The sequence below is a fragment of the Enhydra lutris genome, unplaced genomic scaffold (genome assembly GCF_002288905.1).
Source record: "Enhydra lutris kenyoni isolate GAN:26980312 unplaced genomic scaffold, ASM228890v2 scaffoldscaffold10, whole genome shotgun sequence".
NCBI lineage: Eukaryota > Metazoa > Chordata > Mammalia > Carnivora > Mustelidae > Enhydra > Enhydra lutris.
This window is the reverse complement of record NW_019154094.1, coordinates 42,798,018-42,822,899: the sequence shown is the minus strand read 5'-3', so window position 1 is coordinate 42,822,899 and position 24,882 is coordinate 42,798,018. Positions and strand designations below refer to the sequence as shown.

General features: G+C 43.7%; 2 protein-coding genes across 2 annotated transcripts in view; one reads left to right on the top strand and one right to left on the bottom strand.

The window, feature by feature from the left end:
• LOC111144119 (synapsin II) overlaps positions 1-24,882 on the bottom strand; it is a 211,913-nt gene that overhangs the window by 25,921 nt on the left and 161,110 nt on the right. Inside the window, exons 2-7 of the mRNA XM_022498269.1 lie at positions 24,065-24,122; positions 22,676-22,767; positions 20,320-20,476; positions 15,857-15,946; positions 4,484-4,546; positions 3,967-4,109 (exon numbers count right to left, since the gene is read on the bottom strand). Coding sequence (XP_022353977.1) covers positions 3,967-4,109; positions 4,484-4,546; positions 15,857-15,946; positions 20,320-20,476; positions 22,676-22,767; positions 24,065-24,122 — 603 coding nt within the window. The remainder of the gene's footprint in view (positions 1-3,966; positions 4,110-4,483; positions 4,547-15,856; positions 15,947-20,319; positions 20,477-22,675; positions 22,768-24,064; positions 24,123-24,882) is intronic.
• Positions 8,102-13,682, top strand: LOC111144120 (TIMP metallopeptidase inhibitor 4). Its single transcript, XM_022498270.1, has 5 exons — positions 8,102-8,260; positions 9,453-9,550; positions 9,952-10,066; positions 12,694-12,818; positions 13,447-13,682. The coding sequence occupies exons 1-5, from the start codon at positions 8,122-8,124 to the stop codon at positions 13,642-13,644; spliced, it is 675 nt and encodes a 224-aa protein (XP_022353978.1). The 5' UTR covers positions 8,102-8,121; the 3' UTR covers positions 13,645-13,682.

The window sequence follows — 24,882 nt, the reverse complement described above, 5'->3', positions numbered from 1 at the left end:
CTGAACCTCACTTACAGTCCTATATCTATTTTTTATATTAGTTATTTGAGCTAAGTCTTAGGTCCACAAGTCATAAACTACTAGCAGCCTACCCACTTAGTATCTGGGCTGACTGGGTATATACAAACTGAATTCTGTTGATCCTGGGGGCACTCTCAGGATTCTTGTGAATATCTCCCCATGGCTTCCTTACTAGCTCATTTATTGTTCATTCAACAGTTAATTTCTAAGAGCCTACAGTATTAACAATGTGACTCTGGACAAGTCAGTTAACTTCTTCAGGCTTAAGTTGCCTTGTCCATCAAATGCTGTTGATGGAATCAAGTCACCAACCTCCTCTCTGCTATGCCCTCTGCACCCTCTCCAACTGTGAGCAGGTGTTAGGGTCAACTAGTCTTAGACTAAATAGGAGGTGGCTGACCTTGCTTCTAGTTCTGGATTTGCTCTTGACTGGGTGGGTAACTATGGGTGAATCACTTTACCTCTCTGAGCCTCTTATCCCTGTGTAAACACAGGGTTGTTATGAAGATCAATTGATACAGATTTAAATAAATTGTAAAACACCAAATTATTAAATTTGGTTAATTTATTAAATAAATTAATTGGTTAAATTATTGATTAAATTATTAAATAAATTGTAAAACACTAAAAACAGGACTTCCTAATTATGAGTCTTCACTCAGACACAGTCAAGAGGGGGAGGATAGCCTAGGGGACAGAAAAGCACTGTGCACACTACTGACAGAGCTGTTCACATGCTATCCTTGTCACTTGCTACCATTTGGAGACTGGATGCATGTAGTAGTCTCTACTCAGCAGTTCCCAGGAGTACCTACCCCAGAGGTCTGATCTCAGACACTGATAAACCTAGAGATACAGCTAGTATTCAGAGTCCTGAGGTGGCCCAGTGAGTCAACTGATGTGGTAATAACAACCTCACTCTTGTACAGTACTGACTGCTTGCCAGTGTTCTTCCCCCACAAACCCCTCACCAGAGCCTCAGTGCAAACCCCTGTTCTGAGCAGGCTGACATCCTCACCCCAACTTTATAGACAAGGAGATTAAGACTCAGAAAGGTTAAATGACTTGCCCAAAGGTGTATATCCAGTCAAATTAGACATTAGATTAAAAAAAAGTCCAAGACTCTTTGTTCCCTAATTGTGCTGTGCTTCCCCTATACCACATTGCCTAGTTCAGAAAAAAAACAAACAAACAACTAACAGATGAGTGACTTGCAAAATCTGAGTAGAGACACAAAGATAGATCATAATAAAAATAACACTGTCCTTCTAACACTGATGGTTTATGAATGTGTCCCTGTGACCAGGTTGGGCTCTTCAAGAGCGGGGACAGAGTCATTCACTTCTAGGTCCCCAGCACAGGGCATTGGTATATAATAGGGTTTTGGAAACTTTGAGTGAATAATAATAATGTCCTTCACACTTCACACCTTTCCCTAACAATGAGATGCAGGGCACAGATCCATATAGGCCACTGGAGCAGGGGGAGAATCAGGGGGCACCTAGAAGCCACTCACTAACAGCTCAACTACCTTTCAGGACTTGGAGGTCATCTGACCTCCACAGAAGGATGCACATTATTACCTACTGAGAGTAGAGCAGGAACAATACCCTCTGTCTACCAAATATGGCTGGTCTGAAACTCGAGAGTGAGAGCTAAGGGAGTAGGGAAGACTCTAAAAACCATATCTTGGCTATCACCAGGTCAATTCTTTCTGAAAGCAAGGGGATAGCTCAAAGTTTGGGGAAGAGGAGCCAAGGGGACCTGAATAACTGTCCCTTGCAAATTAAAGAAAGTAAATGTTTTCTAAAGTTTCTTTGGTGGCCCACCCTTCATCAGTATTAGAGGATTCTCTTTTCTTATGCTTCTTCAAAATTACTTTTAGAAATCCTAACCTTTAGGGGCACCTGGGTGGCTCAGTCGTTAAGTGTCTGCCTTCGGCTCAGGTCATGATCCCAGGATTCTGGGATCGAGCCCCGCATCAGGCTCCCGGCTTGGTGGGAAGCCTGCTTCTCCCTCTCTCACTCCCCCTGCTTGTGTTCCCTCTCTCGCTGTGTCTCTCTGTCAAATAAATAAATACAATATTTAAAAAAAAAAAAAGAAATCCTAACCTTTAAAAATGAGATGTCTCCTTTTAAGGATCAAGACACTCTTGCTCTACTGTCATAAACATTTTGTGTTTATCTAGGGGATTTTGTCTTTTATTTTGTTATTATTATCATTATTATTTTAACTTAGGGGATTTTAAAAGTAAAGGATGGGAAATCTGCTTTCCTAGGTGCTTACACATACTGATTTTTCTGCTTATTTTAGCTGCTTTTTATAATGGTCTTTTAAATTATCTTGTCTTACATTGTGTACAATTTTAAAACAATCCTAAATTCCTTTTTGAAGCAGCAAGACTTCAAATCAAAAACTATAAACTTTTTTTTTAAAAAGTAGTAATGTAGTAAAAAAGTAAAAAAGATTCTATGCTTCGGTTCTACTCAAGGGCTCTTCCCTGAATATTTAATGGGTGCTTACTCTGTGCCTGCTGCTGCACAAGCTGTTAGGGGTGATTTCACTGTTCCTGCCCAGAGAGCTCAGAGGAGGGTGACAGAAATTCCCATTTGTGCAGAGACTAAACCAGAGGTTTGTGCAGGGGGGCAGAGCTCCTAACTAATTCCAGAGGTGGGGGAGTACAAGATAGAAGAACAATGGAAATGAATGGGCAAGGGAAAGGGAATCTGCTCAGTCTTAAAGTCTACTCAAATGCCGAGTGGCCAAGACCAAATTCATATATTAGAATGTTCTTGTTTATATAGGAAATACTACCCTGCAGATTTTAAAAAGTGAGAGGCTCGTATTTTCAAAATTGGAATTGTAAGCTATTTGCATGTATATTATAGAAGATTTATATAGATTTCTGGTCATCCAGAAATCTTTTCGTTCTTTCAAGTCAGATGGAGGAAACTTTTAACTTTGTATTCTGGCAGATGGACACAGTCATGTGGAGAAGTCACCTATTCTTTTCTTTTCTTTTAAAGATTTATTTATTTATTTGACAGAGAGAAAGTTCACAAGTAGGCAGAGAGGCAGGCAGAGAGAGGGGTAAGCAGGCTCCCAGCTGAGCAGAGAGCCTGATGCAGGGCTCAATCCCAGGACCCTAAGACCATAACCCTAGCCGAAGGTAGAGGCTTAACCCACTGAGCCACCCAGGCTCCCCGAAGTTACCTATTCTTATAACCACTAGGTTTTTAATGCTCTGGCATGTTTTTAGGGTGATACATTTTCATTAGGAGTTTCTTAATCTTTTCAGAATTCTAATAACTGGTGAATTCTATGGATTCCTTTCAATGTACAAAAATACATTAAGAGTCGTAAAGGTATAAAATAAAGTACCTAAGATAACAAAGAAACCCAATTTTTAAAATAATTATCAAAATAGTTATCAAAATCTTAAATCTGTGATGAGTAAAAAAATACATCTTTTTGTAAATAACAAAACTATTTGCAGTGACAGGTCTAACAACTACCATGTAGTTGAGTAGCAACAACTACCATGATTCTTGAGTAGTGATAAAAATAATTGGTATTTAGAGATATCAGTCATAACTGCAATATGAATAAAAAAATGTCTGTGATTACCTTTAGCCTAAGTCACATGTGCTGTTGCTACTACTGTAGCCTGTTGCCATGGTTTATAACTGAGGAGATGTCAAATTTCACTTAGAGGCTAGTGAAAATAAATATTAATTTGATTTCTCATCTTAGTTCATTGGTCCTCATCTGACTTGAAAGGAACTCAGGCTGGGAGCCCCTGACTTGAAAGGTACCCTCTCTCTGGTCTCTGCCTTTTGGGCCAGATGAGGTTAAATGAGAATTGGCTGCTACCTGGAGGCTCAGATTTTCCACTGGGCTGAGGAGAAAGTGAAGAGTATCTGCGGGCACTCCAGCCCCACTCACATATAAGCCTTGTAGTTGTTGCCTATCTTCTGGACCCGGATGTCATACTTGGCGTCAATAAAAGGCTCTGCTGTGGCATATGTCTGGGTGAGGGCCACCACACTAGCAATGTCCTGGAAGTCGTAGTGGTTTTCCACTTTGACCTAACATTGGAGCAAGGCAGAGAAGGAGAAAAGGAGACATACAAATACATATACTGAGAGTCACAAGAGCTCTGAGCCTCTAAACCCATCAAGATGTTATTCATCCAGATGTAAACCTGGATGCCACATCTCCCTAGGATACCCTTTCTTTCTAGCTTCCCCTCAAGGAGGGGAAAGGGCCCAAGGGCCCAAGCAAGTGGCCTGTACTCAGCTTGTTGGAAGAGGTCTGTTTGGGTAACACTCATAATTCAGAGGGGCCGAATCATCTCCTTGGAAAGAATTCATGGAGAAATGAGGCAAAATAGTCCATAACCAGGCTCTCTAAAAAGTGCCCTTCTTGGCCTCAACCCCAAAGCACAACAACATGGCCTTACCTTGCCCATGCCTGAGTGAGCATGGCCAATCTTCACCACCACAGGGAATGTGGGCAGTGTCAGCTGAAAGCAGAGGAGAAAGGAATGAACTGGTCAGAGTGTGCCTCACTCTCTATGGCATCGTACAAATATTTTCTTGGTAATACCCTTGGAAGGGTCCTTTAAAGAACTAGCCCAACCTACTTGCTTTACAGATTAAAAAACACTATGGAGTTTCCTCAAAAAGTTGAAAATAGAGCTGCCCTATGACCCAGCAACTGCACTACTGGGTATTTACTCCAAAGGTACAAATGTAGGGATCAGAAGGGGCATGTGCACCCAAATGTTTACAGCAACAATGTCCACAATACTCAAACTATGGAAAGAACTTAGATGTCTATCAACAGATGAATGGATAAAGAAGATGTGGTATACACACACACACACACACACACACACACACACACACACACACAAGGGAATACTATGCAGCTATCAGGAGAAACAAAATCTTACCATTTGCAACAACGTGGATGGAACTAGAGGATATTATGCTGAGTGAAATAAGTCAACCAGAGAAAGGCAATTATATGATCTCTCTGATGTGAGGAATTTGAGAGGCAGGACTGGGGACCGTGGGGGGTAGGGAGAGAAAAGATGAAACAAGATGGGATCAGGAGGGAGACAAATCATAAGAGACTCTTAATCTCATAAAACAAACTGAGGGTTGTTGGGGGATAGGGGAGTAGGGATAGGGTGGCTGGGTTATGGACATTGGGGAGGGTATGTGCTATGGTGAGTGTTGTGAAATGTGTAAACCTGATGATTCACAGGCCTGTACCCCCGGGGGAAATAATACATTATATGTTAATATAAATAAATAAATAAATATTCTGTGGGAAGATGCAGAAAACAAACAAACAAACAAAAAACTCTGCGCCCATAGAGTGAGAGTGACTTGCCTGAGGTCACAGCATACAATTAGCAGAACTGTAAGAACCCTGCTTGCCACTCAGTACTTTCTATACCTGCTCAGTACTTTCTATAAGAACCCTGCTCAGTACTTTCTATACCTTTAACATTCATTGCTTCAATATTCTCTGCATTATACAAATCCTGGGCAGGACCAGTCCTTAGCCAAAGAAAAGGCAAGGCAAGGCAAGGCAAGGCAAGGCAAGATAAGGTAAGGCAAGGCAAGGCAAGGCAAGGCAAGGCAAGAAGAGGAGAGAGGAGAGGAGAGGAGAAGGGAGGGGAGGGGAGAGGAGAGGAGAGGAGAGGAGAGGAGAGGAGAAAAGAGGAGGGGAGAAAGGGAAAGGGAAGGGTAAGGGAAAAGGAAAGGAAAGGGAAAGGAAAAGGAAAGAAAGAAAAAGCATCTTTGAAAGGGTGAATTTTCTTGTATGAAAATTGTATCTTAGTAAACCTGAATTTAAAAAGAAATGTATCTTCGGAATCTTAATGTCCCCTTTGTCATGTACCTTTTAGTACCCTCTCCTACCCCTTCAAACATCCAGCTTCCTACACTGAACCTGGATTTTCTCCCTCACTTTCACAATGTTGTCACTGCTCACCAACACCTCAAACTCAACACCAAACACAGCTTAGGATGCTAAGGCCTCTTTCTGCCCAGTTTGGGGTTTGGAAGAGAGCTGACAAGAATTCAACATGCAAAGACACCATTAAGAGTGTAAACTGTAGGGATTGGGAGGGAGACAAACCATAAGTGATTCTTAATCTCACAAAACAAACTGAGGGTTGCTGGGCGGAGGGGGGTTGGGAGAAGGGGGGTGGGGTTATGGACATTGGGGAGGGTATGTGCTATGGTGAGTGCTGTGAAGTGTGTAAACCTGGCGATTCACAGACCTGTACCCCTGGGGATAAAAATATATGTTTATAAAAAATTTAAAAAAATTTTTTTTAATTACAGAGAAAAAAAAAAGAGTGTAAACTCTATCCTGAGGTAGCCATATTTTAACAGAGGGACAATAGAAACTTAAAAGAATTATCTTCCAAAGGCAGGGTTTCAAGTGGTTACAAAGTGGTGATGGAGGAAGTACTATGGTGGAGTGGAAGAATCACTACACTGTTATGTCAGTAGACTTGCATTCTAGTCTTCTCTGCTACTAGCTTTTTGTAAGTCACTTTATCTCACTGAGCCTTTGTGTTCACATTTGCCAATGAAGAGACTGGACTGGATGCTTTTTGGGGTCTGTCCAATAATAAATACATCAGGCTCTATCTTAGTTTGGGTGTTACATGAAGAATCAACTTGGTCACCAAATCTCATCTTTCTAAATCAGACTCAGCTCTCTTTCAATTTCCTTCTTTTCAAACATCACTACCACATCAAAATGAGAAGATGTCTTTTGAAAAAATTGAAGTTAACTCTGATAAAAAGTCAGGTTCCCATGGGAATCCGAGGTGTGACCAGATGCTGGGAATACCTGACCTGAGGATTTCAATATTCCTGGCTGAGGCCAGTTGAAGCTGGGACAAAGAGCACCAAAGGGCCTTCGAAACACGTAGTTCAAGCCTATTTAAGGGAGAAGAAAGTGAGGCCCAGAGAGGCAAAAATTGCAAAGCTACCTGTGACAGAATCAGGACCCAGCCTTCTACCTTCTAGTCCAGCACTGTGTGGAAATATCCTACAATAATCTCATGGGTTTCTTTGTATTTGGAGACTTGGAGCACTATGCTCTGTCAAACAGAGCAGACAAGGCTCTGGTTGCAGTGACCCCATGTGCCTTGCTTCTTTACTTTCTGAGCTGTCCTACCTTCTATGACAAGGTATAGTCAGTCCAGTGAATAATGATATGAGATAGGAACCAGTGTGGCCTAGGATCTGGAGAGGGCTTTGAAGGTTTGCCCTAAGTGATGGGATATCCTTTGCTTTGAGCCCCCACCAAGAGCACTGTCCTCAGCCATCTGCAGAGTCTGAGGCTCTGGATATGGGAAAGAGTTTCTAAAGCACAGGCTGCTTTCTCTGACATCTCTCCCCACCCCCCAGCTGACAGCGCCAAGACACACACACACACCCCAACTTTCTCTGTCCTATTCCATTACTGTTTGCTGTTGCTTTGGAGCCTCATAAATAGGGCATTGAAAACACTTCCTGCAGCTGAAAGAAGCCCTGAGTAGCTTGTCTCATTCCCAGTGTGGAGCTCAGCAAGGGGTCCGTCCTCTCTGTCACTGTCTCTTTTGCCTGTTGTAATTCTGTCTGCCTCTCTCTGACTCTGCCTGTCTCACTTTCTGTTTGTGCCTCTCCTCACTCTTGTTCTTTCAGTGTGAATCACAGCCTATCGATCTTTCTGCCCTCATGCCTTTATCTTTGTTGCACTTGCCTTTCTGCCTTGACACCATCCTCTTTCCCAGTGCTTTCCCTCTGCTTCTATAAGGCTTGATTGCTTAGGCAGCGAAACAGACTAGGGGCCTCTCTCCTGGCTTCCCTCTTCCTTTTACTGAGCCTGCCAGTCAGGAGGGCTGCGGGTCCTGCAGCCGTGGGTGGCCTACAGCCAAAGGAGGGAGGAGCCCATCTGGGCGGGATTGGCCCTAGGTCCACCTCAAAAAGCCTGGGGTGAGGGGCACGACACGTTCTGGATGAGCCCCGGAGGGCCGGTTTGGTCAGACAGTCCCCACAGGCACAGTCAGGGCTTTGCAGTGTCATGCCCTGGAGCCCCCGGACCGCGCCAAGCTGGGCGCTGTTGCTGCGGCTGCTGGCACTGCTGCGGCCACCGGGTATGGTTGAGGCATGCAGCTGTGCCCCTGCACACCCCCAGCAGCACGTCTGCCACTCGGCGCTTGGTGAGTCCAGAGGCCGGAGAGGACCAGAGCAGGGGGTGGTTGTGTGGGTTTGCTATGAGGCTGAGGTGAGCTGTAGACCTGGAGCCTGGAGGGAAAGGGAGAACAAATGCTGCACCAGTTACCTCCCACTGGGGCTGATGGGTCGGGCAGGGCTGGTGCCATAGCAACCTTGCAAGTGCAAAGCCTGGCTGACTTGCAAGGAAATGAAAGGGACCCCCATAGCGACCCCCTCACCTCTGCCTACTGCAATTATGGACTTAAACAACAAGTCACGGGGAGCTATCCAGGGGCTGGATATTCTGAAATACTGGATGCAGGGGCGGGTGGGGAGACAGGAGCCAGAGGACTGGGCTTTCATTATAAACATCCCACTGTGTCCAAGCCTATAACTGATGTTTACTCCATGTACCGCCCCCCCAAACACCTTTTGTTCTTGATCTTTCCTCAGCCTGAAATGCACCTTCCCATTCCCCTTAAATTCCTGGCAGACTCCTATTCATCCTTCAAGGTCTTATTCAGGCATCTTTTCTTCTATGAAGACTTCCTGACTTCTTGGTGCTTCCATGGTATCTCTAACAAAAATTTTTGTACTCCCCGTATACTGTGCTGTTATTCTTTATAAGTGTATTCTCTCTACTAGACCAAGAGTTCTGCAGGATGGGGGACCTTATCTTAATCATGTTTATGGACCTAGTACCTACTGTTGGGCCAAGCACATAGAAAGAATTTTATAACCAATTTTTGATTAACATCCAAATGGCAAGAGACAAACTACCTCTGTATAGGGTCAGAATATATATATTAATTCAATAAACATTTACCAATATCAGCTTTGGGTAGGCTCTCTTGAGGCCTCAGGCTATATAGGTAGATGATTGCAAACTGACTGTCCTCCCTCCTTCCTCTACTCTGATGCCCACCTCCAACCCACTGCAGTCTAGGTATGGAGAATTAGACTCTCAAAACAAGCAGGTAAAGTATAGAGATTATAGGATCCAGTACACCTGAGGAGTTTGAAACTTCAAGCAATTGTGGAGGATGAGTTTCCAGGTCCCCACTTTTACACACGTTTCTCCTCACAATCCAGCAAGACCTAAACACAGAATTTCCCTATAAAATTCTCCAGGGGTCCAGGTCATCCAGATCCCAGATGAACTCCTCCCACAGGTTGCTCTTTTCTCTTCTTATGCAGCCATTCGGGCCAAAATCTCCAGTGAGAAGGTAGTTCCTGCTAGCACAGACCCTGCTGACACTCAAAAAATGATCCGGTATGAAATCAAACAGATAAAGGTACATGGGGAACAGGACAGGGCATCGAATTCCTTGGGCTGTTGGGAGGAGTGGGGTCTGTGTACTGGGAGGGGGTCTGGTAGGCAGGTAACCTAGTTCATTGATCCTGGGGTATTGACGCTGAAGTGGAAGTGGCTGACATTTGTGAGCAGGGCCCACAGGCCTTAGTGTCCATCCATGGGGCTATTAGAGGTATTCTCACCCAAATAAACTAAGGTTTAGATTTTTCTAAAGATAGAAATGACCCAGTTGGGCCATCTGTGTGTACCAAATCCTGAACTAGACTTTTGCTTAATATCTTTTAGATTGAGAAATGAGTTTTTCCTGTTAAGATATAAAGTATACTCACTGACCCAACACTGCTTTTTTTTTTTTTTTTTTTTTTTGTAATTGCCTTTCAGATGTTTAAAGGGTTTGAGAAACTCAAGGATGTTCAGTATATCTATACACCTTTTGATTCCTCCCTCTGTGGTGTGAAACTAGAAGCTAACAGTCAGAAGCAATATCTTTTGACTGGTAAGTTGAAGACCAACAAGCAACCCTAATAGTCTCTGTCCTAAGGAAAGCAGTCAAGAAGGAGCCAGGGCTGTCCTTGGGCAGCAAGCTGAGCTAGGTGGCATTTTCTTGGGCAGAAAACAGAGCTGTGTTCCTAAGAGCCAGCCTCTGAGTTGGGAGGAGCTGTGGTAACCTTCCTTTCAATGCTAGAGTCTTCCTTACAGTGATCTTGGCCACTGCTTCACTACTTTAAGGACAGGCTGCTCTTCCAGGCTCAGGCAGCTGGTCCCATTTTTAAACAGGTTTAATTGATGTAAGTTTGATATCTTGAACCAAAAATCCACTCCTCTGAAACTGCCCCTTGTGGGTTCAGTTCGCCCTCTGCCCATGATGATCCTTCAGAGGCCCAAGGACCATAAACATAGGCACTCTAGCTCTAGGTCTGCTGCCCATGGTTCCCAGACCCCTTCCTAGCCTGGCCACCTTCTCAAATGGGATAGAGCCTGTCTCTCCCCTAGCACAGGCTCCTAAACTGGACACTGCATTATAGGTGATGTCTTGATTCACAGAGTAAATGAGGATTGTGCATGTTAACCTTGCCCCCAACACACATATTATAGTCACAGTGGCATTAACTTTAGATAGCTACATTGGGTCATGATATTGGCTCATAATGAGACTCTGCTAAATCACATCACAGGTCATATACTGGGGGTATAGTAAAGCACAGGCCCTAACAGGAGACTTCAGTCTAACAAGTCTAACAAGTCTCTATGAACTTGGGCCCAGGCAGGCCTCCATACTCCACTGGTTGGGACAGGACAGTTAGGAAACCACACAAGATTATGACTACATAAGTGAATGAATGCAATACTAAATTATTTTGAAGTTCAGGGACAAGAGGTAAGTGTGTGATTGTAAACAATTAGGGAAGCTTCACTCTGTAAGTGGGACCTAAATTGCCCCTAAAGGAAGAAAAATATTTGGAAAGAAGGCAAGGAAAAAAAAAAAAACCAACAATAAAAAAACCACACAGCAGGTGGGGATAACAGAAGGAATTTCCACTATTTGTCCATCCATTCAGCAATAACGACCACCTACTCACTGCAGGCCTTGTGCAGGAGGGTGGAGACTCAGTGACAAGCCACAGTCCTCAAAAAGCTCACAGTCCAAGCTTGGCTCTTGAGAAATCATAGCTATTAGAAGTCACACTGGTAGGGGCTTGCCAGACCTAAGGATGTAGAATTATGTTGATCTGGGAGCCTATGGTTGGGAGAGACAGAGGCAGGACATGTCACTGAGCCCTTCATGTCCCAGGATTAGCAGACAAGGCTACCTCATTCCCTCTCTGTACCTAGCCCTCTGCCAGCACTGTGGTGCATAAGGGGAGGAGGAGATATGTTCTTTGCCCTCAAAAACATCAAGTCTAACTGAGGGTGGGGATAAATGAAAAAATACAAGTCTACTGAGAAGTCATCAGTGGTGCCCATGCTCTTTAGGAGAAGGCATAAGCTCTTTTGTCTAATGTTGAAAGCCCCTGTGACCAGAACACTGCTGACCTCGCCAGCTTTATCTTCAGCCAAGTGTGGATAACAGCTCCCAACTCTTCATATCCCCCAGAGCTGAACTAAACTACTTGCAGTTGCAGAAGGTGTTCTGCTGGGCTGTGCCCCTCCACCCTCCACAGGGTAGTCCCTATGTCCAGAAGTCCTTTCCCTCATTTGTCTCACAGGAGAACTCCGATCCACCCTTTCAAAGACCAATACAAGCATCAGCTCCTCTGAGACACCTTCCTTGCCCCACACCCCTTCCACAGATGGAGATAATTGTGCCTTGTTCATTCTTATACTGCATCTTATACATAATCACCAACAGTATAATTTTTGCCTACTTACCTATCTGCCCTACTGGTTATTAAGCTCCTTGGGGAAGAGATTCTGTCATATTTATTTCTGGATTTCTGGGTACCAAGTCGTAGTAGTTGCTCAGTGAATAATTGAGTGACTAAGAGAGGTGTGGGCTAGGGGGTCAGAGACGGCTCTGAGGACACTGTGGTACTGAAAAGGGCCTTTGGAAGCTAGGAAAGACTTTGATAAGTAAAGAGGGGACACTTTCCTATGGGGAAGAGGAGAGACTCACCAAGATAGGTATCAACGGGGCAGGACACCAGGCTATGTTGATACTGGGAAGGGTTGGAAAAAGTAAGGGACCTATTATTTATGGAACCTTCTGTGGGCCCAAGCTGTGCTGGGAACTTTATAGACATTCTCTCATTTAATCCTGACAACAACTTACTACTTTCATACTTTGAGCTGAGAAGTTATGTGACTTTCTTAAGGTCACATGGCTGTAAATGAGAGAAAAGAAGGCAGTTGCGTCAACAGTCTGACTTTAAAGTCCATGTTTTTCTCTCTACACCACTAAAGGAAAAGACCTTCATCCCACAACTCTCTCATACAAACATAATCTGTTTATATCTTTGATATAAAAATTATAAAGGTTTTTCTGGTTCTTTCACTGAGCCCTATGTCACCACTGCCACCAAGAAGCCATTGAAGAAACTGTAATTCTGGTCTCTTTGCGGACCTGGGCTCCTGGAGCTCTGTGAGCAAATTCCTCATGCTAGGTTTTCCTCCATTACCCCGAAGGTCAGGTCCTCAGTGATGGAAAAGTCTTCATCCATCTGTGCAACTACATCGAACCTTGGGAGAACCTGTCCTTTTTGCAGAGAGAGAGTCTGAATCACCACTACCATCTGAACTGTGGCTGCCAAGTAAGGGAATATCCATTTGCAAGGTCTTTGGGGGCTGAGGGAAGGGTCTTGAGACTTGCAGCCGTATTCCTTCCTTTGTGCATGCATTTATTCACTTATTGTACTATATTTGAAATCTGCCATGGATCAGGCACTGTATTAAGTTGGGGATGGAAAAGCAACATGGCCCATAGTTCATGATCTCAAAGTACTTACATTTTTGGCTGGGAAGGTGGCTATCATATAAAGAATGAGATAACATAGCTACCGTTTAGAGAGAGTCTACTTTTTGCCAGGCCCTGTAATGATGTATTTCCTTAAAATATTTAATTTAGTCTTTATAACAAATTTATGAAGAGTTAAGATTTCCATTTTAAGGTGAAGAAATCAATGCTGTAAGAAGTGATCTGCTCAGGGTAAGTGATGGACCAATGACCTCAGGCCTGTCTGACTCCAGAGATATCATTTGAGAGACAATACTGTATGTTAGGAGATGGGGAAAGGAACTCAGAAGGAAGTTTAGGGACTAGGAAAGGCTTTAGGAGTCAGGGGCATTTGAGCTGGGTTGTAATGATATGTAGGAGTCTGAAAGGCAATAATGGAAAAAGGACACCATACTCACGTTGATGTTGTGTGGCTATGACTCTAGATTACCACCTGCTATACAGTGCCCTGTACCATCTCAGCTCCCAACGAGTGCCTCTGGACAGACTGGCTGTTGGAACGGAAGCTCTATGGGTACCAGGCCCAGCATTATGTCTGCATGAAGCATGCTGATGGCACCTGCAGCTGGTACCAGGGCCGCCTGCCCCTCAGGAAGGAGTTTGTTGACATCATACAGCCCTAATAGGGGCCAGTGACCATCACACTCCTTCAAGCATCCTGAAGCCCAAGCCATTTCTCCTTCCCTGTGGAGCTCTGGCTATCACCATCCGCCTCATCACTGCCAGCCAATGGAAAGTACCAAGTGGATGGTCTGGCTAGTGTTAGGATAGGGATGGGGCATGTTACAGCTTGGATCCAAATGCCAGCCCGGCACCTGTCAAGGGCCACAGAAAATAACATCACTTTTTTAGCCAGCCTTCAGCCCATCTCCCCTGTGTCCCAAACCCTTTTAGGCTAGCTAGTAACAGAAACCGGTTACTGAAAGTTTTGATTTTTGGCTTAGTTTGTTTTTGAAAGCCAGAACTGTTCCCTTTTCTCCCCAGGAGAAAGCCAGAACTATTCCCTTAACTGATCTGATAGGGGAGAAATGGTGATTATTATACATAGGAGATAATGTAGCACTGTGATGTACAATACCAGAAGGTGGGCTGACAGAATCAGACACAAGCTGATTTGGAGGAATGAAATGAACAACCCACTATGGCTGTATGTCCTTTACTCATGTCCCTATGCATCCTAATCCTCTCATATACTTTTTTCTGTTTGGGGAGACACTTGGGGGAATATAGTCACTCACTGTGAGACCTGCAATGGCTTAACCTCATTCTACATGCTATAGTCTCCTCTATACCATTCCCAGCAGAGAATCTAGTCCAGTTAACATACCTCTTTGGACAAGAATAGACTTAGGTATTGTCTCTCCAGGTCAACTATCTTTAATGTCCTCAACTGATGTCCATAAAGCTTCTCCTCGATTTCTTTAAGAAAGTCCTTCTCTACTAGATTACTAAAGTCTTTATTCCTAATTCAGAATTTTTTTTTTTAAGCCAAAAAAGCCTTTCTCTTGTAGAGATGAAATTCCCCTTTAGCTTTTGACACCTCAGAGAGATCTCAGGAGGTCCTTTCTCAAGGGTCAATTTCAGGACAGAGGACATGAGAGAAATAACACAAAGACACTTGGGGGAAAAAGATGGTAGGTGGGGAACATATTTTGCAACTGTTACAACTGTTCTCATTGGTCAGCCCTGCTAGACTTTATGGCATGAAAAAAGCCAGCTTTGCCCCCTGTCTGCCCTAAAGTTCACTCCCCTCCACCACTGTGTATTAGAGTCCCTAAGAACTCTAAGCACAGACCCCTTAGGGTTCCTTAGATTCTGCAAGGCTTCCTGGCTTGCCCTGAAAGAGAAAACTCTTATGTTCATCTCAAGGGTTTATGAAGGATGAGGGCTTAAAGTTCCAGAGCCTCTCCCTGGCAAAGATGAATAAGGTAGTTCTTTTCAAGGCTCAAGTTTACTATTCATCTTTTGTGTGTGGTTTGCTAATAAGCAGGGTCATGACCAATATGCTAAATGAAGGTTCTTGATTCACAGAAATGGTTCCAATGGAGACCCTTTTTGGAGTAGGGCTCTCTGTCCCACATTACAACACTGGAATGCTATGGAAGAAAGTCTCCATTGGTGGGTTAAACAGGATCACCAACTGACCATGCAGGCCCAGGGCAGAGAATGTAGGGACAGACAGGAAGAAGGGAGTTGAGCTAGAGGTGGTCATAAAGAAAAAACATTAGTTGTAGCCTCCTCACCACCAACCATGCCATCTCTCTGTTCCTTCTGACATCCTAACGTGGCCTCAGAGAAGGCATAGTGTTAACCCAGTCTTATTGCAATCTTGAGGAAGCCAGAGGAATGGAAGGGGCTGGTGAATAATTATAGGAACAACATCTTACATCTGAGTTGTGCTTCACACTTTTCCAGAAGGCTTTCACCTAATCTCACTTACGTTTTATAAGTACCATATTAGATATCCTGGTCAGGAATAATTATGCCATTGAACTTTCCTATTGAGAAACTCACACACAAGGAATCTAACTAGTCCAGTGATATGTGGCAGGGCCAGGCTAGAACCCAAAACAGTAGGCTCTTCTGATTGTTGATACACAGATTTATTAGTTTCTCAACTTGATAAAATGCCCATATTTCTACCCTTAGCTATTTGGTCTCCAGACTTTGGAAACAAGGGGTTATCGACTAAAATTCAGCTGCTCTAGCCCCACAGTTCAATCCCAAAAGAATGTCTGGGGTTGAAATGCTGAGGCCCTCTTTAGGGTCCCATAATCCCCATGTGGCTCAGAATGTAAACAGCAGAGGAACTAAAGTCCCCACTCCATCACCTACCATCTCTTTATGGTTGGGGTAGTATGTCTGCTCAATGAGTGGGAACTTTTCTCCTCCCAATGTCTTGTAGATGGCCACCAGCTGGGCAAACTGCAAAAGAGAAGCAAATGATTCAGTTTATCTAGACACTGCTTTAGACAAACATCAATCTATCAAACAAATATTTACTGAGCATTTGCTCTGTTGGGGACTTTGAACAAAACACCGAGAATATAAAAGGTGTACAATTCTTGTTTTTAAAGAACATATGCACTGGTGTGGTACATAAACAATGAATTTTGAAAATACTGAAAATAAAATAAAATTAAATTTAAAAAAATAAATTAATTTTTAATCATTATTTTAAAAATTTAATAAAATTAAATTAAAAAAAAAAAACAGCAAAAAAAAAAAAAAAAGAACATATGCATTAGTTGGGGAAGGGAGGGAGAATGCACTAACATTCATTCAGTATCTATACAATTTTACAGTATTTCATTCATTTCCTATATCAAATTGATGAACTAGGTGTTTTATCATCTTTATTTTACATATGAGGCTCAGAGATGGTAGAATAGTTGCCTGAAGTCACAGAACTACAAAGAGGTGAAGCTCGGATTGAAATTTAGATCTCTAACTTTAAATACATGCATCTCTAGAGATGACAATTGATAAAGCTAGATAGGTAAACATGGGGACAAGTCTTGAAAGTTCCAAGTCTAAGAAAGGAATGGTAGCTGTTTTCTGCAGACAGTATGGAGTCATAAGAATTGGAGCAGGGGTCATGAATAAAGCTGTTCTTTAGGAAGATATTGATGCTCATGGTATGCAGGATAGACAGACATAGACTCTCTAGGACTTACTACTCATCTAAGAACAGAATTCTGGATCCTTTACCTAGGAGAATCCAGAAGAACTCTATGAAGAGGTGAGATACACATACTTACAGTCTGAGGGTTGAAAAGCCTCAGGCAAACATCTAGCACCCCCTGGAGTTCCCTGCCCCCACATTTTATAAGTGAAGAAACTGAAGCCCAGAGAGATCACTTGCCCAACATCACATAATAGTTGAAGTGGGATCATAGCCAGGCCCCTTTATTTCCAAACTATAACTCCTCCTGCTGCCTTTCAGACTCTGCAGAGACCATGATCTTCCTGTAGGAAACACATAGGACTTTTCTGCTCAATCCATTCAAACACACACCCACCCACACACCTCCAGTGCACTGGCAGCAAGGGTAATCCAGCATCTTCCCTGTAGTGCTACTTGGGTTAGTTTACACTTGAAACCACTGATATCTGGAACTGCTAGAAGGAAAAGTTGCCAGATCAAACTTGCCTTCTATTTATCAGAAAAAGGAAAGCTAGAACATTTTTCAAAACCCTAGGTCCTATTCTCAATAAGGGATGTTGGTACAAGAGCCAGTGGGGACAGGGGAGTGTGGGGGGAGGAGTAGAAACTTAGAACTGGGTTAGAGTCTTCGGGTTCTTGTTCTGCCTTGAACTCGCTAGGTGTCCTTGAGCAAATGATTTCTCCTCTCCAGGCCTCATTTTCTTCATATATAAAATGAAAGGAGTGAATTTGATCAGTTCCTCAAAATTTTTACCATAAAGGAAGATCATTTTATTATATTTCCTCCCAAACTCCATTATCAAACTGCAGTTTAAGTGATCATATATTGTGATTCTTTTGTTGTCAGGGACAGAATTTCATTATTTTTGAAATGCTGGAAAATGTTGGAATTTCTGAGTCACTCCCATCTGTGACATGGCTGGTGACTATAGATCTTGAGAGCCTCCTCTAAAACTGAAAAGTACGATTCAGGGACTCTTGAACCCTGAAGATTTTATTATTGAGAGACTTTAGAGAGTCTCTAGACCAGACATCTCATTTTACATATGAGGATACAGAGGCTAGAGAAGCAAAGGAAAGCATAGGTTACCAGATCATGCCTGGAATTGGGACTGCACTAGGACAGCAACCAGGTAGGTCACTTCCTGCCCCATTGCATCTTTCACTGTACCTTGCTGTCCTTGCCGTTTTTTAGTTTTTCAGCTTGCTTTGACTGTCAAGACAAACCCCTCGGACCTTTCTTGCCTTCTCTGATTCTCTCCATCATCCCATCTGACCTTTAAGTCCTGCCTGCCCATCTTGGCCAGCTTGGATTCCTGTTTTGCCTCTGGATACCTGCCTGAGCTCCCAAGGCTCTCCAGCATCACCAGCAAGCTAATGCCAGCTCTGCCTAACAACCTCTGTCCTGCTGCAACCCACGCCCTGGCATGGCACTTAGGCATGTGGGGCCTTATCTTTCCAGCATGTGGGAGAGTTACACAGACACCACAGCGATGCCAGGAAGGCCCTCGGCAAAATCCCAGAGTCCTGGGACAGCAAGACTAAAATGGCAGCCAGTTCCCAGGCACTAGTTAGGTCCCTGGGAGCTCACCCTACCCTACTCCACTTTATCTCCAGCAGTCCCTGTCTGCTCAAGGTACTGGGCTTGGCATCTAACCCCTGCCTCCTTGGAAACTTAGATTAAGTCACAAGCACACAGTTACCAATTAAACAAATGTAATATCTGATAAGGGTTATTTCCTCTAAGATAGACAAAAGAATGGATTTAGGAGCTGGGGGTGGTGTTGGCAATGAATAGGAAGATAATGCTCATTATCACCACTTCTTCATTGAATCAAGAAAGACTTCTTGGAAGAAATGAGATTTCAGAATCAGTCTTGAGTTTAATATGTTATCCGTGGCCCTCCTGGAAATAAATGCTTTAATTCAACTCCTGTGCCTCTGTCTCTAAAACACCCAGATGGAGTGATAGGATTTTTAGATAAATTTGCAGCAATATGGGATGGTGGCATTCTTACTTTCTCTGGAATGCTACCTTCGTTGATAGGGCCACTTCTGCTTCCGAAATCCCAGGGCACAGCCTGCCCTGACCAATATATAATAGCAGATGTGCTCAGAGACACAGGTAGAACCTTAACCACCCAACTGAGGGCTCTCCTCACACCAAGAACAGTCACAATAAAGAAAGAGAATATGAACAAAATTCATCATCTCAGAGGAACCCTCCCTTCATGGTCACCAAATTTGTTCACTTCCATTAACAAGTAGAGAACAATATATAAAATGCCATTAGTGTGGTAGCTGCTTAATGAAAATGAAGGGAGAACTTGGTGTCTGGCCAGGGAGCCTTGCTGTTCTCATGTGATGCCAAAGGCAATGTGCTGGGATTGTGAATGGGTGAGAATGTGAACCCTCACCAGATCCCAGATGCCAGGAGGGGCGAAGCCCTAGGCATAGGCTCTCTGATCCTCCCACCCTGGCTTCTGGCATAGTTTTGGAACATAAAGGAGGGGACTATTTTCTTTAAGAGATCCTAAATACTAGGGGATTATAACAACCAGGCTGGCAAACTGGTGACAGGTACTACTATTATCCATCCCTAGTTGACAGACAAAGAAACTAGGCACAGAAAAGTTTACTTAGAAGAAATAAACTAGCAATAGCAGAATCATCCTGTGTGGCTATGAGATAGACAAATTCTAGCAGGTATTGAAAGGGCGGGGAAGGAAAGGGAAGAAAAGGGCTAGAGCTTATGTGCAGTAGGGAAAGTTGTGTAACTAGGGGGAAAAGGGAAGTCCCTAGAAAAGAAACTCAGTGAAGGCCTCAAATAATGCCTTCACATTTAAATCATACAACTCTTTTAGCTTGTTTCTGCAAAACTCTAGGATTCTTACGTGCCTCAGGCCAGAGGTATCTGCATGAGTGGTGATCAGGAACCCAACTCTCCCTCCTCAACCACAGCAGCTCTCCCTGACTCCTCATTCACTGGTCTTTCTCTTACACTCTCAGATCTCCCTGGTTTCCAAGGGAATGGAAAAACTGTGAGTTCAGGTGTGAGGAAGAGACCAACAGCAAAGGTGATGGGTCCATCTGGTTAAAAAGCATCCCCACCAACTCCCTGGGTGGTGTAGAGGCTTGGGTTTGAGAACTTCACAGTGGCCCTTGGCAAGCCAGTGTGATAGCTGAAGTGATTTTTGAAAAACAAGAGGAAGAGGATGTGATTGGGAGCTGGTATTTCCTTCTAAGAGGGCAGCCTGGAGAGCTGTTATAGGAGCTGGGTCCCCACTGGCCTCAGGCCTTTCCAACAGACCAACAGAGGCAAGAATCAGGTATTTTTATTCTTAAATCTATGGCTTGAGGGCACAGCTTGCAGGTCTATAAGGACTTCTTTAGAGAATTCTTTGTGTGACTTTGTTGTGAGGCCAAAGGTCCACTCTACATCAAAGGCAGCCCAGCCCTTGAAGATAATGTTTTATTGCGACAGCCTACCCTACCCCATGTCTGAAGCTCCTCTCACATCCTCTCAGTTGTGCCTAGTGCAACTTGATTACCAGTGGTCCCTCCTGTGGGACTGGGAGATACAGGACCTGGATCCCACCCTTTTACCTGGGGGGAAGGGGGCCTCACTCACCACCCATGGCTTGTCACAGAAGTTGTAAATGGATTCCAGTGAGTTGATGCTGGGGAGGCCTGCGTACTGCATGCCAATGACAAGGTGGCGGAAGTCCTCATTCTCTGCCATGCCGAATGCATGCTGCCGGATAAGCACAAAGTCTGGCCGGAAGGACCTGGTAAAAATGTAGAGGCAAGTTTCCCATAAACCAGCCCCTCAGGTCATATATCATCTTGTCTCCTATTTCCAAAGCCCTAGACAGAGAAGGGATATTAAGGGTCACCTGATGTAAGCCCCTCATTTTAATATTCTATGGAATAGGAAGTGAGGTATTATGGCACCTCTTAAAGGAGATTTAAGGAGATGTCTGAAGTTCCCTTATTCCTCTGGATTGAGCATTGTCTTTTTCTAAGGTACAAATTCCCTCAGGAGGGGAGAAAGAAACACTTTCATACCCTTACAACTTAAATGAACAAGAATTTACCTGGTCCCTATGGGGCAATAAAAGAGAAGCTCCTTGTGGCTTTGGAGTTTATGCTCCAAGAGTGCCCCAGTAGACTTTGAAGACATATTTGCCTGACTTCACCACCCTGCCACAGAGATCCCTGAACTCAGTGTCCTATTCTGACTCCTTAAAGCTGCTCCTTAAAATAGGCAATGCCCTCTTCAGGCCCCCAGAAGAGCAAGGGTCCTGGCTGGCTGAGAACACATGCCAAACTTCCCAATGTTATTCTTCCAAAGTGTACACTAGGGAGGGGTGCAAATATTTTTTGAAGAACTGAGGTTGAGCAATGGCTACAGGAAGCACTGGGAGTACAGAATGTTCCCATGCATGGGAAGGTTCCCTGTGTTTCCCTTCTAGCCAGCAAAGCTCCTCAGCTGCTCTATCTTCATGCCTTGACTCCAAGGGAACCCCACCTTCCTAAAGAGTCAGTTCTGTAGCAGCATTCTCCCTCAAGGCTCTGGAGCTTGCCAGTTTCACACCATATGCAATGACCCACCTGGTTCTCTGCCCAGGCATACATTCAACCCTCATCTACAGCTCCAGTACCACCTGGGCTCAGACATCAGCCTTTTGAAGTGGGGTGGAAGAAGCCCTTCTCAGTAACTCAAGGAATGTAGCATCAAGTCAGTATGGCATGTGCTGGAGCTGCTCTGATCTCCCTGTGCCCCAGTTCTGGGAAACTGACTCCAGCTGTATTCTTGAGATCAAACCTTAAATGCCAGTTATAGGAACTGAACCCTAGATTTCCTACACTGGCCAGCTCTTAAGTTCCTACACGCATACCTGGAAGGACCTGCCTTAGTTTTGCCAGATCTCTCCTGGCACCCTGAGATGGACCTTTCTGTCACCACATCCTTGTGTGCATGCCTCCCTATGACTCACTCTACCTGCAGTTGGAGGGGCCCATTATTCTCTCTTGAGCTCGCTCCCCACTGGACGGATTTCTGGTTTTCTGTCCTCCTCATCTCTAGAATGAATGAGTTTACGTTTCCTGTTGTTAGGTTCCAGACACCTGAGCTTTGCCTTCCTTGTCACTGAGCCAGTTCTTACTGGATGTCGGACACCTCAGTGTCAGGATGCTGTAGGCTGACGTAGGGAAGAGGATGAAGTAAAGATTCATCCTGGCACAAGATTCTGTATCTGAAAACCTGACACCATGCTGAGCCCGTGGGAAAATTGACACTGTGGAAGCCATTTTCCCTCATCTGGAATTCTTGTTACCTCCCTCACAGAACTGTTTTATTAAATTTGGCCACATCTGTAAGTTACCCAGCATACCACCTGGCATGTATGTGCCCTGTAACTGCAAATTTTCTTCTATCTTATGTCCCTTCCAACCTAGACTTTCCTATCAGACTTATGAATTCCCAGGACTGAGGAACATAGAAGAGTACAGGGTTGGGAGTTAAGGGAATTCACATAGAAACACAAGGCTCTGTGACCAACTCACTGAGTGAATCTAAGCAAATGAATGTAAAGTAGGAAGTTGAACTAGATCAGAGGTTTTCAAACTTTCTTTTTAAGCAACAGAATCCTCTTTTCCTGGGAAAATATACGCAGAGATAAAAGCACAAAAATAACACTGGTGGAAGTGGGGCTGGAATCCTAGAACCCCTCTGATAGGAATCCAGTTACCTCTAAATGAGTCCTGAGTCCTTTGTCTACCGTTGGACTAAGAGATCCCTGAGAGCAGGAGCTGGTTTTCTCTGCCTTCCTCTACCACTGCTACATAGCATACATCATTAATCTCTATACTATATACATGGCACTGCCATCCCACTCTAACACTTGACTTTGAAACCACCTATGCAAGCCAGACAATAACTCTGAAGACAGTGACAGTGACCCTGAGGATAGAAAGGACCTTACCGGACAACTTTTGTGCCATTCCGGAGGACCTGCATATCCACAGCATAGGTCCCATCTGCATGGGCCACCAGGTTAAGCTCTGAAAATTCCGCCTGGAAAATAATAGTAGGGGATTAAGAGGGCAGAGTTCATGTTATGTGTTTTTACTACAATTGTTAAAAAAAAATTAAAAATAAATAAAAATAACTTTAGGGAAATAAGCCCATAGTCCTGGCTTTGCCAATTCTCCACAGAACAGTAGCAGCCCTCCCACCAAACATTTATTCAGTTTCCCAAAGCATTTTCACAATCTGATTTCATCTCACTTTCATAGCAACTCTGTGAGGCAGGAAGGACAGAGATAATTCTCCCCATTTACAAAAGAAGCAGTTAAGTGACTTTCTGGACAAAAAAAATTTATTCTTGGCAGAGACAGGAGCAAAGCTCAGGTCTTCTGACAACTCTGTGCTCCCTTTCTATAGAGTGGGAATGCAAACTGGGGGATGCAAACTGGAGCAACATGCCCTCTGTCAGTTTCAACATAAAAACACTAGATTTTAGTTTAGGCAACTGGGTGTTACTTCTGCTCTGTCTCCAGTTAGCTCCATGGACTTCAGGCAAATCACTTGTCCTCCTGGGGTTGGGGTGGGGGGTGTGGGGACAGTTTCTTTCATCTAAAATAGGAATAATAATAATTTTTAATCAACCTTGACTATCCAACAAGTTGTTCTAAGAACTGAATACAATAATGGGTAGGAAAGTATTCTGTAAATCACAGCACACTCTGTAAAGAATGATGAGTAACTTATATAATTACATAGAAAGCATATGCATTGTTTAAACTGGACATCCCCCTCTCTACCCAAATGGACTTAATCTCTATCATGAAGCAAAGGGTAGAGGAAGATTTTAAAAAAGGGAAGGGGGGCTTTCAGGACTTCATTACATTAAAAATAGGGGCGTGTGTATGTGTGTTTTAATTCTCTCTGAAGTGTAGCTTCATGCCCAAAGTATGCAGCATGGGAGGCTGCACAGCTGAAGGGCAGACATGTGCCAACCCAGAAATATCATGCCACCAACAATATGGATGTGTGGCCAGTGTCCCGGGAAGACATTCCCCTAAGGTTTTCCTCACCCTGAGAATACACTACCAGAGAGCCCTAAGAACCACATTATTCACTACTTTATAGACACCAGCACCATGAAAAGAAGTCAGAGAAGTTGAAAGGCAGCCTTCATGGTCATATCTCAAAGAGAAAAGCCCCAGGGAACAGGTGGGGAGAGGGGAGAGAGGGCCTGGAATCCACTGACAAACACTGTACTCCATTCTGAAGATTAGATGATTCACTTTGGGATGTCAAGAGAGAATAATGATGATGCAGATGTAACTCTGGGCTTCAGGTTAATTACCTGTTCCACTTTGATGTCATAATCTCCAAGGACTTTTTTACCCCGGAAGCACTTGGCCCTGGAAAACGAAAACAAAAACAAAAACAAAACAGAAACCAAACCAAAACAAAACAAAAAACACACAAATTAGTATTGTAGATGTGTCTGAGATCAGAAATTTACTATCATAAAGAAGAGGACTACAGCAGACAGAACCCCAGAGTGAGAGTCAAGAGACCTGGGATAGGGCTGGACTCTAACTCAACTAATAGATTATTGTGAGAAAGCCTCAAGCAAACCATGGTCTCTCCTTTACTCAGTTTACCCATCCATAAAATAATCCAATGCACTTTTTCACTCCCAGGTTTTGGGATTTTATAATATCCTCCTTTGTCATTGGGCTACAAAAGAAGTCTAGAAGTAGGAATTTTCCCAATATGATTCCTGGTAAAGACCAAGTACACATCTTTATACTTTCCTTATCTTCCCCATCACTCTGATTTTCTAGGTGGGTTCCACCCCTGGAATTTTAGTTTTTAAAGAAACTGTTATCATTTTACCTCTTCATATCTATACCTCCAAAAAGTATTTGAGGCAATTAATAGTTTAAAAGGCAGATATAACCAACAAAGTAAGGATTGAAGGACAGTGAATGACAGAGCATTAATTATACCAGAAAAGAAATTTTAAAAGGTAGGAGGCTGAGGAAAGCTACTATAATTGAACACAAAACCTATTCTGTATTTCTGAATTTCAGTCAAGAAAACTAGTCAGGCCAAGTTATATAGTACTTATTATCTTCCTATCTTCTCATGGATCTAAAGGAGCCTCACAAGGCG

Bases quoted from the DNA above. Each gene is read 5' to 3' on its own strand.
- LOC111144120 (XM_022498270.1), top strand. From the start codon at position 8,122: ATGCCCTGGAGCCCCCGGACCGCGCCAAGCTGGGCGCTGTTGCTGCGG. The intron at 8,261-9,452 runs GTGAGTCCAGAG...CTTCTTATGCAG, and splicing joins CGTCTGCCACTCGGCGCTTG to CCATTCGGGCCAAAATCTCC. The intron at 10,067-12,693 runs GTAAGTTGAAGA...ATTACCCCGAAG, and splicing joins GAAGCAATATCTTTTGACTG to GTCAGGTCCTCAGTGATGGA.